The following is a 17,407-nucleotide window of genomic DNA, read 5'->3' on the forward strand; positions in this document are numbered from 1 at the left end:
CCCTATATGTCCCCTATATGTACCCCATGTTGTCTCCCAAAGTCCCCATATGTCCCCAATGCCCCATTGTCCCAAATGTCCCATTGTCCCCAAATGTCCCCATAATGTCCCCAAATGCCCCCATATGTCCCCAAATGTCCCCATGTGTCCCCAATGTCCCATGTCCCCGATATGTCCCCAATGTCCCAAATGTCCCATGTGTCTCCAAATGTCCCCATAATGTCCCCAAATGCCCCCATATGTCCCCAATGTCCCCATGTGTCTCCAAATGTCCCCTATATGTCCCCATATGTCCCCATGTCTCCAAATGTCCCCATGATGTCCCCAAATGTCCCCTATATGTCCCCAAATGTCCCCATATGTCCCCAAATGTCCCCTATATGTCCATATGTCTCCAAATGTCTCCTATTGTCTCCAAATGTCCCCTATATGTCCCCAAATGCCCCAAAATGTCCCCTATATGTTCCCATGTGTCTCCAAATGTCCCCATAATGTCCCCAAATGTCCCCTATATGTACCCATGTGTCTCCAAATGTCCCCATATGTCCCCAAATGTCCCCAAATGTCCCCATGTGTCCCCAAATGTCCCCATAATGTCCCCAAATGTCCCCATATGTCCCCTTATGTGCCCATGTGTCTCCAAATGTCCCCTATATGTCCCCATGTGTCTCCAAATGTCCCATAATGTTCCCATATGTCCCTATGTGTCCCCATAATGTCCCCATATGTCCCCATGTGTCCCATAATGTCCCCAAATGTCCCCATATGTCCCCGATACGTCCCCATGTGTCTCCAAATACCCCATATGTCCCTATATGTCCCCATGTGTCTCCAAATGTCCCTATATGTCCCCAAATGTCCCCAAATGTCCCCATGTGTCTCCAAATGTCCCATAATGTCCCCAAATGCCCCATATGTCCCCAAATGTCCCTATATGTCCCCAAATGTCCCCATAATGTCCCCGATATGTTCCCCATATGTCCTCAAATGTCCCCATGTGTCTCCAAATGTCCCCATAATGTCCCCAAATGCCCCATATGTCCTCAAATGTCCCATGTGTCTCCAAATGTCCCCATAATGTCCCCGATATGTCCCCATGTCTCCAAATGTCCCCATAATGTCCCCGATATGTCCCCATGTCTCCAAATGTCCCCATGTGTCCCAAATGTCCCCTGTATGTCCCCAAATGTCCCCATATATCCCCAAATGTCCCCTATATGTCCCCTATATGTCCCCATGTGTCTCCAAATGTCCCCTATATGTCCCCAAATGCCCCATGTGTCCCACGTGTCTCCAAATGTCCCATAATGTCCCCATGTGTCCCCGTATGTCCCCAAATGTCCCATATGTCCCACCTGCCCCCATATGTCCCCAAATGTCCCCATATGTCCCAGTGGTCCCCTATGTCCCCCACATGTCCCCACGTGTCCCCACGTGTCCCATGATGTCCCCATGTGTCCCCAAATGTCCCCACATGTCCCCACATGTCCCCCATACGTCCCCACGTGTCCCCAATGTCCCCAAATGTCCCCAAATGACCCCAAATGTCCCCAAATGTCCCCACTGATCCCCACAGCAGCGACCGCGACAGCGACGCCGACGGCCCCGACTACGAGAACGTGTATGGAGCCCCCCTGCGCCCACAAGTGCCCCTCTGCCCCATAGCTGCCCCACAAGTGCCCCTATCTGCCCCATAAGTACCCGCAAGTACCCTCTCTGCCCCACAGATGCCCCACAAGTGCCCCTCTGCCCCATAAGTGCCCCTAACCGTCCCACAAGTGCCCCTATCTGCCCTACAAGTGCTCTTCTGACCCATAAGTATCCCTATCTGCTCCATAAGTGCCCCACAAGTGCCCCTATCTGCCCCATAAGCGCCCTTCTGACCCATAAGTACCCGCAAGCACCCCTCTCTGCCCCATAGATGCCCCACAAGTGCCCCGCTGCCCCATAAGTGCCCCTATCCATCCCACAAGTGTCCCTATCTGCCCCATAAGTGCCCTTCTGACCCATAAGTACCCCTATCTGCCCCATAAGTGCCCTTCTGACCCATAAGTATCCCTATCTGCCCCATAAGTGCCCCACAAGTGCCCCTATCTGCCCTATAAGTGCCCCTTCTGACCCACAAGTATCCCTATCTGCCCCATAAGTGCCCCACAAGTGCCCCTCTGCCCCATAAGTGCCCCAATCTATCCCATAAGTGTCCAATCTGCCCCATAAGTGCCCCCATCTGCCCCACAAGTGTTCCTCCGCCCCACAAGTGCCCCATAAGTGCCCCTAACTGTCCCACAAGTGCTCCTATCTGCCCCATAAGTGCCTTTCTGACCCATAAGTACCCCTATCTGCCCCATAAGTGCCCCAATCTATCCCATAAGTGCCCCAATCTGCCCCATAAGTGCCCCCATCTGCCCCACAAGTGCCCCAATCTGCCCCACACGTGTTCCTCCGCCCCATAAGTGCTCCATAAGTGCCCCTAACTGTCCCACAAGTGCCCCTATCTGCCTCATAAGTACCCCCATCTGCCCCATAAGTGCTCCTATCTGACCCCCAAGTCCCCCTCTGCCCCCCAACCCCTCCTGCCCCCCAGCTGCTCCCCAAATCGTCCCCCCCCCACCCCGACCCCACTGAGCGCTTTTCTGCCCCCCAGGACCCCCCCCGCGCCCCCCCGGACCCCCATAATTTATTGCTGCCCCACACGGAGCTCCCCGGGCTGACGCCACCTGAGAAGACGCCGCGACCCACAGATCCCCACCCACCCCATTAAAGCCCCACGTTCACCCCACAGATCCTTCTGGGCAACTCTGTCAGCCCCATAGATGCCCCAATGACCCCACAGAAACCCACAGACCCCACGGCCGCCCCGAGACCCCACGGCCCCCATAGATCCCACGGCCGCCCCATTGACCCCACAGCTGCCCCATAGATCCCATGGCCACCTCCATAGATCCCACAGCCACCCACACAGACCCCGCCCATGGCCGCCCCGCTGACCCCAAAGACACCCCATAGATCCTGCGGGCACCCTCTGACCCCACAGACCACACTGACACCCCACAGACCCTATGGGCGCCCCCCAGAACCCCACACCGAGGGGGTCTCTGCCCCACCGAAGGGTCCCAGCCCCACTGAGGGATCTCTGCCCCACTGAGGGGGGTCCCAGCCCCATAGAGGGGCCTCTGCCCCTTAGAGGGGGGTTCCCCTGCCCCACTGAGAGGGTCTCTGCCCCACCGAGGGGGGTCCCAGCCCCACAGAGGGGTCTCAGCCCCATACAGGGGGGGTCCCTGCCCCACTGAGGGGGTCTCGTGCCCCCATACAGGGGGACTTTGCCCCACAGAGGGGTCCCAGCCCCATAAAGGGTCTCTGCCCCACTGAAGGGTCCCAGTCCCATAGAGGCGGGTTCTCTGCCCCACTGAAGGGGTCTCTGTCCCACTGACGGGAGTCCCGCCCCACCGAGGGTGTTCTCTGCCCCACTGAGGGGGGTCCCAGCCCCACCGAAGGGGGCTTAGCCCCATAGCGGGTGGTCCCTGCCCCACTGAAAGGGATCTCTGCCCCACTGAAGGATCCCAGCCCCATAGATGGAGGTTCCCTGCCCCACTGAGGGGGGTCCCAGCCCCACTCTGACCACAAAACCTCTCACGAGGCGCTGAGGGCTCCGTCGGTTCCCGCCGCCATCGTCGCTTTCACCTCAGGAGGAGGCGGCCGGAAGTGGGGGGGATCACGTGACGGAGAGGGAAAGGCGGGAAGAGCGGCGATAGGGGCTTCCGAACCGGAAATGGGAGGCACGTGACAGGGAGAGCGAGCGGTGGTAGGGCGGTGGGACCGGAAGTGAGGGGCACGTGACGGGGCGAGGGAGCAAGGCGGGAAGCGTGAGGTGAGGGCGGCCATTTTCGAAAGCGGCGGCGGAGGGAGAGGAGAGAAAGGTAAAACAAAACAAAAGGAAAAACGCGTTGTGGGGCGGAGCGGCGCGTATCTGCCCCATAAGTACCCCGCATCTGCCCCATAAATACCCCACATCTGCCCGACAGAACCCCCGTCCTGCCCCACAGATTCGCCCACACACGGTTCCCCCGTTGGGGTCTGGGCGGGTGGCGGGGGGGGGTGGGGTGGGGGGCGGGGCCAAGCTCATGAATATGAAAGCTTTATTCAAATCGAGATGGGCGGGCCCATCTATGCAAATACACCGCTGGCAGCCCGTGCCCTTATATGGTGCGGTCACTTTGGTGCCAGCCAACGGGATCGCGGCGAGGCGGTGGGAGTGGGCGGGGCTTGCGTTTGGCCACGCCCCCCCGCTCTGTTGCGGCGCGGCGCATTAGTGGGCGGGTCCAGCCGCCGGCCGTCGGCCAATCGGAATTCAGTCCCGTCCCGTCGACCAATCGGAAGCGTCATTTCCATCCCGTTGGCCAATCAGAGCTATGGGGTGGGGCTCCGGATCTTCCTCGAAGGTGAGAGTGCGGCGCAGGCGCTCCGGGGATGCGGGGCTGCGATCGGGGGAGCTGGGGCGGTTATGGGGCGGGGTTATGGGGCGGGGTTATGGTTATGGGGCGGGGTTATGGGGCGGTTATGGGTTATGGGGCGGGGTTATGGGGCGGTTATGGGCGGGGTTATAGGGCGGTTATGGGGTTATGGGCTGGGTTATGGGGCTGTTATGGGGTTATGGGTCGGGGTTATGGGGCGGTTATGGGGTTATGGGGCGGGGTTATGGGGCGGGGTTATGGGGCAGGGTTATAGGGCGGTTATGGGGCGGGGTTATGGGGCGGGGTTATGGGGTTATGGGGCGGTTATGGGGCGGTTATGGGCAGGGTTATAGGGCGGTTATGGGGTTATGGGGCTGGGTTATGGGGCTGTTATGGGGTTATGGGTCGGGGTTATGGGGCGGTTATGGGGTTATGGGGCGGGGTTATGGGGCGGGGTTATGGGGCAGGGTTATAGGGCGGTTATGGGGCGGGGTTATGGGGCGGGGTTATAGGGCGGTTATGGGCTTATGGGCGGTTATGGGTGGGGTTATGGGGCGGTTATGGGGTTATGGGGGGTTATGGGGTTAGGGCGGGGTTATGGGGCGGGGCTATGGGGTGGGGTTATAGGGTCGTTATGGGACGGGGTTATGGGCGTATGGGGTTATGGGCTTATGGGGCGGTTATGGGGCGGTTATGGGGCGGTTATGGGGTTATGGGGCAGGGTTATGGGGCGGTTCTGGGGTTATGGGGCGGGGTTATGGGATGGTTATGGGGGGGGCTATGGGGCAATTATGGGGTTATGGGGCAGTTATGGGGTTTAGGGTTATGGGCTTATGGGGCAGATATGGGCGGGGTTATGGGGCGGTTATGGGGCAGTTATGGGGTTATGGGGCGGAGTTATGGGGCAGTTACAGGGCGGTTATGGGTGGTACAGGGCAGTTGTAGGGTGGCTATGGGGCAGTTATAGGGTGGTTTGGGGCAGCTATGGGCAGCACTCACCTCGGTGCCGACCCGCAGTGCTGTGGGGTGGAGTCAATGGGGCCGAAGGGTATGGGGCTGCGTGGGGACAATGGGGTCACCCTATGGGGTCAGCCTATGGGGCCGCCCTATGGGGCCACACTATGGGCCACCCTATGGGGCCACCCTATGGGTCACCCTATGGGGCCGCCATATGGGATCACCCTATGGGGCTGCCCTATGGGGCCACCCTATGGGTCACTCTATGGGGCCACGCTATGGGGTCACTCTATGGGGCCACCCTATGGGATCACCCTATGGGGCCACCCTATGGGGCCGCCCTATGGGGTCACCCTATGGGTCCCCCTATAGGGCTGCCTTGTGGGGCCACCCTATGGGGTCACTCTATGGGGCCATCCTATGGGATCACCCTATGGGATCACCCTATGGGGCCGCCCTATGGGGCCACCCTATGGGGTCAGCCTATAGGGTCCCCCTATGGGCAGCCTTGGGGCTCACCCTATGGGGCCACCCTATGGGTCACCCTATGGGGCCCAGCCCCTATGGGATCACCCTATGGGGCCACCCTATGGGGCCACCCTATGGGGTCAGCCTATGGGTCACCCCCTAGGGCTGCCTTGTGGGGCCACCCCATGGGATCACCCTATGGGATCACCCCATGGGATCACCCTATGGGCACGCCCTATGGGGCCACCCTATGGGGCCGCCCTATGGGTCCCCCTATGGGCAGCTTTGTGGGGCCGCCCTTGGGGCCACCTATGGGATCACCCTATGGGGCCGCCGTATAGGAGCACCCTATGGGATCACCCCATGGGATCACCCTATAGGGCGCCCTATGGGATCACCCTATGGGGCCGACCTATGGGGTCACCCTTGGGTCCCCCTATAGGGCTGCATTGTGGGGCCACCCTATGGGGTCACCCTATGGGGCCGCTCTTGGGTCCCCCTATAGGGCTGCCCTCTGGGGTCACCCTATGGGGCGCCAGCCCCGCTGGGCCCCATAGCGCTCACCTCCCGTATGGGCTGCGATCCCTGGCAGCCTCGGTCTCCTCCGCTTCCTCCATCTTCCTCCTCATCCCATGGGTCGATGTGGGGCGGGACGGGGCTGTGGGGCGGGGTGAGCGGGGGTCGCCGTCCCACAAGCTCGGCCCCATGAGGGCAGCACAGAGCCCGTAGGGCAGAGCGGCACCTCGGGGGGCAAGGGAGGGGGCAAAATGGGGGTGATGTGGGGCGGCTATGGGGCAGGGTATGGGGTGGGTATGGGGCAGGTATGGGGCAGGGTATGGGGCGGTATGGGGCAGGGTATGGGGCAGGTATGGGGCGGTATGGGGGGGTATGGGGCAGGTATGGGGCAGGGTATGGGGTGGGTATGGGGCAGGTATGGGCAGGGTATGGGGCGGGTATGGGGCAGGTATGGGGCAGGGTATGGGGCAGGGTATGGGCGGTAGGGCAGGGTATGGGGCAGTTATGGGCAGGGTATGGGGCGGTATGGGGCAGGGTATGGGGCGGGTATGGGGCAGGTATGGGGCGGGTATGGGGCAGGGTATAGGAGCGGTATGGGGCAGGGTATGGGCGGTATGGGGCAGGGTATGGGGCGGCTATGGGGCAGGGTATGGGGCGGTTGGGCAGGGTATGGGGCGGTTATGGGGCAGGGTAGGGCGTATGGGGCAGGGTTATGGGGCGCTATGGGCAGGTATGGGGCGGGTATGGGGCGGGTATAGGGCGGTTATGGGGCAGGGTATGGGGCGGGTATGGGGCAGGATATGGGGCGGGTATGGGGCAGGGTATGGGGCGGGTATGGGGCAGGGTATAGGGCGGTTATGGGGCAGGGTATAGGGCGGGTATGGGGCAGGATATGGAGCGGTTATGGGGCAGGGTATGGGGCGGTTATGGGCAGGGTATAGGGCGGTATGGGGCAGGGTATGGGACGGGTATGGGGCGGGTATGGGGCAGGGTATGGGGCGGTTATGGGGCAGGGTATGGGGCGGTTATGGGGCAGGGTATATGGGCAGGTATGGGGCAGGGTATGGGGCAGGTATGGGGTGGGTATGGGGCAGGGTATGGGGCGGGTATGGGGCGGGTATGGGGCGGGTATGGGGCAGGGTATGGGGCAGGTATGGGGCAGGGTATGGGGCAGGGTATGGGGCAGGTATGGGCAGGCAGTGGGGAAGCTATGGGGCAGGGTATGGGGCAGCTATTGGGCAGCTATGGGCAGCTACGGGGAAGCTATGGGGCAGGCTGTGGGGAAGCTATGGGGTGGCTATGGCGTGGCTATGGGGCAGCTATGGGGCAGGCTATGGGGCAGGGTATGGGGCGGCTATGGGTGGCTATGGGGAAGCTATGGGGCAGGCTGTGGGGCAATGTGGGGTGCTATGGGGCAGAGTAAGGGGCGATGTGGAGTGCTATGGGGCAGGTTATGGGGCAGCTATAGGGCAGTTATGGGGCAGTCTGGGTCACGCTATGGGGCAGCTATGGGGCAGTCTGGGTCACGCTATGGGGCAGCTATGGGGCAGCCATGGGGCAGCTGTGGGGCAGTCTGGGTCACGCTATAGGGCAGCTATGGGGCAGTCTGGGTCACGCTATGGGGCAGCTATGGGGCAGTCTGGGTCACGCTATAGGGCAGCTATGGGGCAGTCTGGTTCACGCTATGGGGCAGTCTGGGTCACGCTATGGGGCAGCTATGGGGCAGCCGTGGGATAGCTATGGGGGGGAGTCTGGGTCACGCTATGGGGCAGCTATGGGGCAGTCTGGGTCACGCTATGAGGCAGCCGTGGGACAGCTATGGGGGGCAGTCTGGGTCACGCTATAGGGCAGCTATGGGGCAGCTATGGGGCAGCCGTGGGGCAGCCGCGGGTCTACCTGCAGCAGCTCCGCCCCACGCCGCAGCCCCAGGTCCAGCAGGCGGCTGAGCGGCCGCCATCTTCCCGCGCTCCGCATCGGCGCCGAGTCCAGCAGAGCCGCCGCCGAGGGCCGCAGCCGCGGGTCCGGGTCCAACATGGCCGCCAGCAGGGGGAGCAAATCCGCGGGGAGAACTGGGGGACGCGTGGGGACAACGTGGAGACGGAACCCATAGGGACACATGGGGACACCATAGGGACACCATAGGGAGACATTGAGACCCCATAGGGACCCCATAGGAACACCATAGGGACATGTAGGGAGACATTGAGACCCCATAGGACCCCATAGGGACACCATGGAGACCCCATAGGGACACATGGGGACACCACAGGGACCCCATAGGGACACCGTGGAGAGGGACACCATAGGGACCCCATAGGGACCCCATAGGGACACCCTGAAGACCCCATAGGGACCCCATAGGGACGCCAAAGGGACCCTATAGGGACGCCAAAGGGACCCCATAGGGACACCATAGGGACACGTAGGGACCCCATAGGGACCCCATAGGGACCCCATAGGGACACATAGGGACCCCATAGGGAGACATTGAGACCCCATAGGGACCCCATAGGGACACCGTGGAGAGGGACACCATAGGGACCCCATAGGGACACGTAGGGACACCATAGGGAGACATTGAGGACCCCATAGGGACACCATAAGGACCCATAGGGACCCCATAGGGACGCCAAAGGGACCCTATAGGGACGCCAAAGGGACCCCATAGGGACACCATAGGGACACCATAGGGACCCATAGGGACACCATAGGGACACTAGGGACCCCATAGGGACCCCATAGTGAGACATTGAGACACCCATAGGGACCCATAGGGACACCATGGGACCCCATATGGACACGTAGGGACCCCATAGGGACACCATAGGGAGACATTGAGACCCCATAGGGACCCCATAGGGCATCATGGAGAGAGACCCCATAGGAACCCCATAGGGACACCATAGGGACACCATAGGAGACATTGAGACCCCATAGGGACACATAGGGACACCACAGGGACCCCATAGGGACACCGTGAGAGGGACCCCATAGGGACCATGGGGACCCCATAGGGACACCATGGAGACCCCATAGGGAGACATTGAGACCCCATAGGGACACCGTGGAGAGGGACCCATAGGGACCCCATAGGGACCACCTTAGGGACACTGGGAGAGTGACCCCATAGGGACACATAGGGACACCAAGGGACACCATGGGACCCCATAGGGACACATAGGGAGACATTGAGACCCCATAGGGACACCATAGGGACACCGATGAGACGGAACCCATAGGGACACATGGGGACCCCATAGGGACACCATAGGGACACCATAGGGACACCGTAGGGACCCCATAGGGACCCATAGGGACCCCATAGGGACACGTAGGGACCCCATAGGGACACCATAGGGACACCATAGGGACACGTAGGGACCCCATAGGGACCCCATAGGGAGACATTGAGACCCCATAGGGACCCCATAGGGACACCGTGGAGAGGGACACCATAGGGACCCCATAGGGACACCATAGGGACCCCATAGGGACACCATAGGGACACATAGGGACCCCATAGGGACCCCATAGGGACCCATAGGGACACATAGGGACCCCATAGGGACCCATAGGGACACATAGGGACACATGGGACACCCATAGGGACCACCATAGGGAGACTTTGAGGACCCCATAGGGACCCATAGGGACCCCATAGGGAGACATGAGACCCCATAGGGACCCCATAGGGACACCTGAGGGGACACCATAGGGACCCCATAGGGACACCATAGGGACCCAGAGGGACCCCATAGGGACACCATGGAGACCCCATAGGGACACATGGGGACACCACAGGATCCCATAGGGACACCGTGGAGAGGGACCCCATAGGGACCCCATAGGGACACGTAGGGGACCCCATAGGGATCCATAGGGACACCATAGGGACCCATGGGGACCCAAAGGGACCACATAGGGACCCCATAGGGACCCCATAGGGACACCCTGAAGGACCCCATAGGGACCCCATAGGGACACCATAGGGACACGTAGGGACCCCATAGGGACACCCATAGGGACCCCATAGGGACACCATAGGGACACGTAGGGACCCATAGGGACCCCATAGGGAGACATTGAGACCCCATAGGACCCCATAGGGACACCATAGGGACACCATAGGGACACCATGGAGAGGGACCCATAGGGAACACCCCATAGGAACACGTGGAGAGGGACCCCATAGGGACACCACAGGGACACATAGGGACCGCATAGGAACATGGGGAAAAGTAGGGACCCCATGAATCAATGGGACCCAATGGGATCCAATGGGACCCAATGGGAACAATGGGATCAATGGACCAATGAATCAATGGGACCCAATGGAACCCAATGGGACTCAATGAGAATCAATGGGACTCAATGGGACCCAATGGGAATCAATGGGAATCAATGGGACCCAATGGGATCCAATGGACTCAATGTGACTCAGTGGGACCCAATGGAACCAATGGGACTCAATGGGACCCAACGGGAATCAATGGGACTCAATGGGAATCAATGGGACCCAATGGGAATCAATGGACCCAATGGGAATCAATGGGACTCAATGGAAACCAATGGGAATCAATGGGTCCCAATGAGAATCAATGGAACCCAATGGGAATCAATGGGACTCAATGGGACCCATTGGGGGACTCAATGGGAATCAATGGGACACCAATGGGAATCAATGGGACCCAATGGGAATCAATGGGACACAATGGGAATCAATGGGACCCAATGGGAATCAATGGGACCCAATGGGAATCAATGGGAATCAATGGGAATCAATGGGACCCAATGGGAATCAATGGGAATCAATGGGACCCAATGGGAATCAATGGGAATCAATGGGACCCAATGGGAATCAATGGGACCCAATGGGATTCAATGGGAATCAATGGGAATCAATGGGACCCAATGGGGCCCAATGGGAATCAATGGGATCCAATGAGACCCAATGGGAATCAATGGGACCCAATGGGAATCAATGGGGCCCAATGGGACTCAATGGGACCCAATAGGAACCAGTAGGATCCAATGGGATCCAATGGGATCCAATGAGACCCAGTGGGGCCCAGTGGGACCCGATGTCCCCCGATGTCCCCCGCTGTCCCCCACCCGGCCCCTCCGTGCCCCACGACCCCCCCCGGGACCCACCTTCCCTCAGCGCCTGGGGCAGCCGCCCCCCCCTCAGCTCCCTCCACGTCTCCCCATCCGCCGCCCGCTCCCCCAACGCCACCTCGGCCACCGTCAGCCCCAAACTGAACACGTCCGCCTCCGCCGTCGCGCCGTCCCCCCCCGCCATGGCCGCCACCTCCGGCGCCGCGTAGCGCCCGGCTCCTCCGGCCCCGCACCCAAAATCCGCCAGCAGACACCGGCCTCCGTCCAACAGGGCGTTGCTGGGTTTGACGTCTCCGTGCGCCATCTTGCGGCCGTGGAGGTGCCGCAGCGCCCCCAGCAGGTCGCTCATGTAAGCGCGCAGCCTCCATCCCCGCACGGGCCGCCGGTCGCGCCGTCGTCCGCCCGTCGTGGCGGCGGCCGTCGCCAGGCTGCCGTCGGCACACAGCTGGCTTTGGAGGTACAGCAGCCCGCGTTCCTCCCAGGCGGCCCAAAGCTGGACGCAGTGCCGGTTCCGACCCACGGCGCGGTGCCTGGAGGCCTCCAGCAGGGCGCGCTGTCGATCCGTCGGGCCGCGGAAGCGTCGGGCGCTGCGTTTCAGGGCGTAAAGGCGGCCGTCGGCGCGGCTGCGGACCTGGGGGGAGGTGGGGGGCAGACCTAGAGGGGGGCGGCCCTATAGCCGGAGCCCAGGACCCATAGAGATCCATGGGGCTGCCCCATAGAGCTGCCCCATAGAGCTGCCCCATAGAGCCACCCTATAGCCGGAGCCCACAACCCATAGAGATCCATAGGGCTGCCCCATAGAGCTGCCCCATAGAGCTGCCCCATAGAGCTGCCCCATAGAGCCGCCCTATAGCCGGAGCCCACAACCCATAGAGATCCATAGGGCTGCCCCATAGAGCTGCCCCATAGAGCTGCCCCATAGAGCTGCCCTATAGCCGGAGCCCACGACCCATTGAGATCCATAGGGCTGCCCCATAGAGCTGCCCCATAGAGCTGCCCTATAGCCAGAGCCCAGGACCCATTGAGATCCATGGGGCTGCCCCATAGAGCTGCCCCATAGAGCTGCCCCATAGAGCTGCCCTATAGCCGGAGCCCAGGACCCATCGAGATCCATGGGGCTGCCCCATAGAGCTGCCCTATAGCCGGAGCCCAGGACCCAGACAGATCCATGGGGCTGCCCCATAGAGCTGCCCTATAGCCGGAGCCCAGGACCCATACAGATCCATGGGGCTGCCCCATAGAGCTGCCCTATAGCCGGAGCCCAGGACCCAGACAGGTCCATGGGGCTGCCCCATAGAGCTGCCCCATAGAGCTGCCCCACAGAGCTGCCCTATAGCCAGAGCCCAGGACCCAGACAGATCCATGGGGCTGCCCCATAGAGCTGCCCCATAGAGCTGCCCCATAGAGCTGCCCTACAGCCGGAGCCCAGGACCCAGACAGGTCCATGGGGCTGCCCCATAGGGAGACCCCATAGAGCGGCCCTATAGCCGGAGCCCACAACCTAGACAGATCCATGGGGCTGCCCCATAGAGCTGCCCCATAGAGCTGCCCTATAGCCGGAGCCCAGGACCCATAGAGATCCATGGGGCTGCCCCATAGAGCTGCCCCATAGCCGGAGCCCAGGACCTATAGAGATCCATGGGGCTGCCCCATAGAGCTGCCCCATAGAGCTGCCCCATAGAGCCGCCCTATAGCCAGAGCCCAGGACCCATCGAGATCCATGGGGCTGCCCCATAGAGCTGCCCCATAGAGCTGCCCCACAGAGCTGCCCTACAGCCGGAGCCCAGGACCCAGACAGGTCCATGGGGCTGCCCCATAGGGAGACCCCATAGAGCGGCCCTATAGCCGGAGCCCACAACCTAGACAGATCCATGGGGCTGCCCCATAGAGCTGCCCCATAGAGCTGCCCTATAGCCGGAGCCCAGGACCCAGACAGGTCCATGGGGCTGCCCCATAGAGCTGCCCCATAGAGCTGCCCCACAGAGCTGCCCTATAGCCGGAGCCCAGGACCCATTGAGATCCATAGGGCTGCCCCATAGAGCTGCCCCATAGAGCTGCCCCATAGAGCCGCCCTATAGCCAGAGCCCAGGACCCATCGAGATCCATGGGGCTGCCCCATAGAGCTGCCCTATAGCCAGAGCCCAGGACCCATTGAGATCCATGGGGCTGCCCCATAGGGAGACCCCATAGAGCGGCCCTATAGCCGAGAGCCCACAACCTAGACAGATCCATGGGGCTGCCCCATAGAGCTGCCCCATAGAGCTGCCCTATAGCCGGAGCCCAGGACCCAGACAGATCCATGGGGCTGCCCCATAGAGCTGCCCTATAGCCAGAGCCCAGGACCCAGACAGATCCATGGGGCTGCCCCATAGAGCTGCCCCATAGAGCTGCCCCACAGAGCTGCCCTATAGCCGGAGCCCAGGACCCAGACAGATCCATGGGGCTGCCCCATAGAGGTGCCCCATAGAGCTGCCCTATAGCCAGAGCCCAGGACCCAGACAGGTCCATGGGGCTGCCCCATAGAGCTGCCCCATAGAGCTGCCCTATAGCCGGAGCCCACGACCCAGACAGATCCATGGGGCTGCCCCATAGAGCTGCCCCATAGAGCCGCCCTATAGCCGGAGCCCACAACCCATAGAGATCCATAGGGCTGCCCCATAGGGAGACCCCATAGGGAGACCCCATAGGGAGACCCCATAGAGCTGCCCTATAGCCGGAGCCCAGGACCCAGACAGATCCATGGGGCTGCCCCATAGGAAGACCCCCTAGGGACCCCCTATAGCACTGCTCCATAGAGCTGCCCCATAGCACCACCCCACACCCCATATCCCCACCCCACATCCCCACCCCACACCCCATAACCCCACCCCACATCCTCACCCCACACCCCATAACCCCACCCCACATCCCCCCCCACACCCCACATCCCCACCCCACACCCCATAACCCCACCCCACATCCCCACCCCACACCCCACATCCCCACCCCACACCCCATAACCCCACCCCACACCCCCACCCCACACCCCATAACCCCACCCCACATCCCCACCCCACACCCCACATCCCCACCCCACACTCCATAACCCCACCCCACACCCCCACCCCACACCCCATAACCCCACCCCACATCCCCACCCCACACCCCACATCTCCACCCCACATCCCCACCCCACACCCCATAACCCCACCCCACATCCCCACCCCACACCCCACATCCCACCCCACACCTTGTACACCATCCCATAGGATCCTCGGCCCAGCAGCCCCATAGATTCGAAGCACTGCTTGAAGGAACTCTCCGGACGCCGTGGGTCGTACAGATGCCCGTGGGGCAGCCCCACAGAACCGGGGGGGGCGGCCACACAACGGGGTTCCCGACCCCACAACTTATGGGGCGCCGTGGGGCGATGCAGGCGGCTCCGGCTGTGGGGCCGGGCTGGGCGGCCCGGGGTGGGGGGGAGGGACATGTGGGTGCTGTGGGGCAAAGGGGGGGGGTGAGGAGGGAGGTTCTGCCCCACTGCGCCCCATAGGGACCCCCATAACCCTATAGGAGCACCATTGACCCCACAGGGACCCCATAACCCCATAGGGACCCTGTAGGGACCCCATAACCCCACACATCCCATAGGACCCCACAGGACCCCACATCACCCCATAGGACCCCATAACCCTACACCCCATAGGATCCCATAGGACCCCATAGGACCCCATATAACCTCATAGGACCCCACAGAACCCCATAACCCCACACCTCATAGGACCCTATAGGACCCCATATCACCCCATAGGACCCCATATAACCTCATAGGACCCCACAGGACCCCATAGGACCCCACACACCCCATATCACCCCACACACCCCACAGGACCCCATAGGACCCCACACACCCCATATCACCCCATAGGACCCCATAGGATCCCACACAACCCCATAGGACCCCACAGGACCCCATATCACCCCATAGGATCCCACAGGATCCCACACACCCCATAGGACCCCATAGGACCCCACAGGACCCCACACACCCCATAGGACCCCACAGGACCCCATATCACCCCATAGGACCCCATATCACCCCATAGGACCCCACAGGACCCCATAGGACCTCATACACCCCATATCACCCCATAGGATCCCATAGGACCCCACAGGACCCCATAGGACCCATACACCCCATATCACCCCATAAGACCCCATAGGACCCCATAGGACCCCACAGGACCCATATCACCCCACACACCCCATAGGACCCCACAGGACCCCATAGGACCCCACAGGACCCCATATCACCCCACACGACCCCATAGGACCCCATACACCCCATATCACCCCACACGACCCCATAGGACCCCATACCACCCCATATCACCCCACACGACCCCATAGGACCCCACACATCCCATAGGACCCCACAGGATCCCATAGGACCCCACACACCCCATATCACCCCATAGGACCCCATAGAACCCCACACACCCCACACGACCCCACAGGACCCCATAGGACCCCATACACCCCATAGGACCCCACAGGACCCCATAGGATCCCATAGGACCCCATAGGACCCCACAGGACCCCATATCACCCCACAGGACCCCATAGGACCCCATATCACCCCACAGGACCCCACACAGCCCAGACCACCCCATAGGACCCACACACGACCCCACACACCCCATATCACCCCATAGGACTCCACACACCCCATAGGACCCCACAGGACCCCACACACCCCATATCACCCCACAGGACCCCATAGGACCCCACACAGCCCATAGGACCCCACACGACCCCACAGACCCCACACACCCCACACACCCCATAGGACCCCACAGGACCCCATACACCCCATAGGACCCCATAGGACCCACACAACCCCATAGGACCCCACAGGACCCCATAGGATCCCATAGGACCCCATAGGACCCCACAGGACCCATATCACCCCACAGGACCCCATAGGACCCCACACACCCCATATCACCCCATAGGACCCCACACGACCCCACACACCCCATAGGACCCCACAGGACCCCACAGGACCCCACACAGCCCATATCACCCCACAGGACCCCATAGGACCCCATACACCCCATATCACCCCACAGGACCCCATAGGACCCCACACACCCCATATCACCCCACAGGACCCCATAGGACCCCATACACCCCATATCACCCCATAGGATCCCATAGGACCCCACAGGACCCCACACACCCCATATCACCCCACAGGACCCCATAGGACCCCACAGGACCCCACAGGACCCATATCACCCCATAGGACCCCATAGGACCCCACAGGACCCCACAGGACCCATATCACCCCATAGGACCCCACAGGACCCCACAGGACCCATATCACCCCACACACCCCATAGGATCCCATAGGACCCCACAGGACCCCACACGACCCCACACACCCCATAGGACCCCATACACCCCATAGGATTCCATAGGATCCCACAGGACCCCATAGGACCCATATCACCCCATAGGACCCCACAGGACCCCACAGGACCCCACACCACCCCACAGGACCCCATAGGACCCCACAGGACCCCACAGGACCCCACAGGACCCCATAACTCCGCTCTCACCCGCAGTTTCCCACGCGCCGTTTCCCGCCAACGGCTCCGGACCCAACCGTTGGCCACGCCCCCCCGCCCTTCCCTGCAACCAATAGGGAGCGGCTGCTCCGAGATCCCGCCCCCCTCCCCCCCACGCGGCCAATGGAAACGTTCTACGGGAGACACGCCCCATTCCCGGAGCCACCAGTCCCTTCCTATTTGCCGGTGGGAGAGCTGCACGGAGGACCCGCCCCTTCCGGGATGCGCAGCCAATGGGGAGCGTTAGAGACGTGGCCCCGCCCCCTCTACGGGAAGCTCCGCCCCAAA

The 17,407-nt window shown here is 61.6% G+C and overlaps 1 protein-coding gene and 1 long non-coding RNA gene across 2 annotated transcripts; both read right to left on the reverse strand.

Moving 5' to 3' along the window:
* Positions 1-4,119: 4,119 nt before the first annotated feature.
* LOC146542020 (uncharacterized) lies at positions 4,120-5,867 on the reverse strand. The gene is made up of 2 exons (XR_014880766.1): positions 5,451-5,867; positions 4,120-4,490 (listed from the first exon to the last, which is right to left on the reverse strand). It is a non-coding gene; the product is annotated as an uncharacterized LOC146542020 (long non-coding RNA).
* A 601-nt stretch (positions 5,868-6,468) lies between these two features.
* On the reverse strand, positions 6,469-17,178 carry PKMYT1 (protein kinase, membrane associated tyrosine/threonine 1). Its single transcript, XM_085215073.1, has 5 exons — positions 17,111-17,178; positions 14,737-14,983; positions 11,544-12,138; positions 8,289-8,461; positions 6,469-6,534 (listed from the first exon to the last, which is right to left on the reverse strand). The coding sequence occupies exons 2-5, from the start codon at positions 14,974-14,976 to the stop codon at positions 6,502-6,504; spliced, it is 1,041 nt and encodes a 346-aa protein (XP_085071199.1). The 5' UTR covers positions 14,977-14,983; positions 17,111-17,178; the 3' UTR covers positions 6,469-6,501.
* Between the last annotated feature and the right edge of the window lie 229 nt (positions 17,179-17,407).

This window comes from Meleagris gallopavo, unplaced genomic scaffold, assembly GCF_905368555.1.
Source record: "Meleagris gallopavo unplaced genomic scaffold, MGAL_WU_HG_1.1 scaffold_3, whole genome shotgun sequence".
NCBI lineage: Eukaryota > Metazoa > Chordata > Aves > Galliformes > Phasianidae > Meleagris > Meleagris gallopavo.